Source organism: Fukomys damarensis, unplaced genomic scaffold (assembly GCF_012274545.1).
Source record: "Fukomys damarensis isolate Sample0158 unplaced genomic scaffold, DMR_v1.0_HiC HiC_scaffold_20, whole genome shotgun sequence".
Lineage (NCBI taxonomy): Eukaryota > Metazoa > Chordata > Mammalia > Rodentia > Bathyergidae > Fukomys > Fukomys damarensis.
The window spans coordinates 1,454,600-1,456,543 of NW_022900932.1; the positions used below are offsets into that span (position 1 = coordinate 1,454,600).

General features: G+C 64.4%; 2 protein-coding genes across 2 annotated transcripts in view; both read right to left on the reverse strand.

The window, feature by feature from the left end:
* The window catches only part of Pbx2 (PBX homeobox 2), a 3,985-nt gene extending 3,709 nt beyond the window's left edge, over window positions 1-276 (reverse strand). Inside the window, exon 1 of the mRNA XM_010609916.2 lies at window positions 240-276. Within this exon, the coding sequence (XP_010608218.2) occupies window positions 240-276 (37 nt within the window). The remainder of the gene's footprint in view (window positions 1-239) is intronic.
* The window catches only part of Gpsm3 (G protein signaling modulator 3), a 2,311-nt gene continuing 469 nt past the window's right edge, over window positions 103-1,944 (reverse strand). Inside the window, exons 2-5 of the mRNA XM_010609918.3 lie at window positions 1,742-1,944; window positions 1,434-1,536; window positions 1,052-1,251; window positions 103-915 (exon numbers count right to left, since the gene is read on the reverse strand). Coding sequence (XP_010608220.1) covers window positions 778-915; window positions 1,052-1,251; window positions 1,434-1,536; window positions 1,742-1,944 — 644 coding nt within the window. The 3' untranslated portion in view covers window positions 103-777. The remainder of the gene's footprint in view (window positions 916-1,051; window positions 1,252-1,433; window positions 1,537-1,741) is intronic.

Here is a 1,944-nt window from a genome sequence, read left to right on the forward strand (position 1 = left end):
TCCGGTCCCGTTGCCGCGGCCCCTGGCCGCTGGGACGCCGGGGTTCACGAACAGCACAGTTCATATTTCTTGTTCTAATGACTCCCATCCCTGTTCTACTTAATTAAAACCGGGAGAGGGGGGTTGGGGGAGATAATTAGGGAGGTCTCCAGCCGCTGCTTAATGAGCCAGTAATTAACCATCCGGGGAGGGGAGCTGGCCTCTGGCCAGCCTGAGGGAGTCCCGGCCTCCAGCCTCACCTGCCTGCCGCCCCCCCGCACCCCACCCAGACACCATCAGTCCTCAGTCCGGAGGGGAATCACATTTATTCGTGCAACCCAGACTAAAGATGGGCTCGGAGCAGCAGTGGGAGGCAGGGTGAGCGGGGCCTCCAGGCCCGTGGGGCCCGGCCTCCCTTTCTTCTCACTGGGAAGGAGGGTAGCGCTGCCTCATAGGTCGTAGCCTCGGGAGATCCGCCGTTTCTCGCGATCCTGAGCGCTCGATCACACCCTCCCTCCTGCTTGACCCCGGGAAATCAGACTCCCAACCTCTCCCGGACCTCCCTCGCGGGGTCCCTACAGCCTCAAGCTCTGGCACACGACTGAGGCGAGGGAGTTCAGTGACCGTCCTACCTGCCTTCCCAGGGTGTGAGGACTTCCTGTAACCCCCTCCAGTTCCCCGGGACTGTGCCGAGGGCCACGAAGGCTGCGATTTCTTCTGTGTCTTCCGTCCCTGCTACCCGTGCCAAGCAGGGCTTTGAGCCCCAGGAGGGAGGAGGGGCTGGCTGGGGCTAGAGTCTCAGCAGGTGTGTGTGGGTGGGTGGGATCTTTGCTCCTCCATTCGTCCCCCACCCTGAACTCTCAACAGCAACTCCAGGAGCTCCTGGCCCCCTGGGGGTAGGGGAGGCTCTGACCGCTGGGCTTCCATCCGCTGGCACTGAGGAGTGGAGGGACGGGAGAGCATTGGTAAGGTCTGTGGGGAGGAACCCTCGAGAGAGGAGCCAGGGTCGGCGTGGGGCAGATTCCGGGCCCCAAGAGGTCGGGAGGCCTGGGCCTGGCCCCCTGGGTCTTACCTGGTGACTGAGGATGGTGCTGTAGAGCTGTTCTCTGTCCTCCAGGGGCCGGGGCAGGGCTGCAGCTGGGCTTGGGGGGTTCTGGGGAGCGTGGAAGGTGGCCCTCTGCTCCTCTAGGCGACGGGACTGGGCCTCAGCCACCAGGTCCAGGAGGAGCTCAGTCTGCAGGGACAGCAGGGAGGCCGCACGGGGCCCCAGGGCTGGGGAGAGGAGGGAGGAGGGCTCAGAGGCTGGGGAAGCTGACAGAGCTGCGCAGTGGTGGTTTGAGGGGTTAGGGACTCTGGTCAGAGCTGAGGGGGTGTGGTGGGGAGCCTGGAGCAGGTGGGGAGCTGGGTAAGGATGTGGGCACCCCGATTAGGGTTCCCCCAGCGGGTACAGGTACCTGTGCTGCCGGTCCTTGGAGGAGGAGGGGATGGAGGAGCAGATCGCCAAGGCCGAGTGGTAGACCTCAGAGGGGGCCAGCCCTGCTCATCCTGAGTGCGTCCCTGAAACCGAAAAGTCTGTTCCAGTCAGTCAGGGGTGGGGTGGGCAGAGGTCCAGGCCAGCACCCTATTTCCTCTGTTTTTGCTCCTGCCTTAGTGTGCCCAAGCCCTTCCAAGTGCCCTGTGTCTGCTGTCACTAGTTCTGCACCGTGAAGGCCCACGCGTCCCTTCTCTAACCCCAACCCTCGCCACCCGGTGCCCAGCTCACCTGCTCACCATCCTCTTCCTGGAGTCTCTCTGTCTCCATCCCCGCGTGGGGAGAAACTGGTGGGGGAGGGGCGGCTGGGATTTGGGAGGAGGGCAGGAACCCTGGGTTCCTGAGGGAATGGGGGCTGGAAGGGGTGGGGGTGAGCTGGGGGCCTGGACGCCTGGGTACTGAGCAGGAAGCTGGGTTCCTGGTCAGCCCCCCCC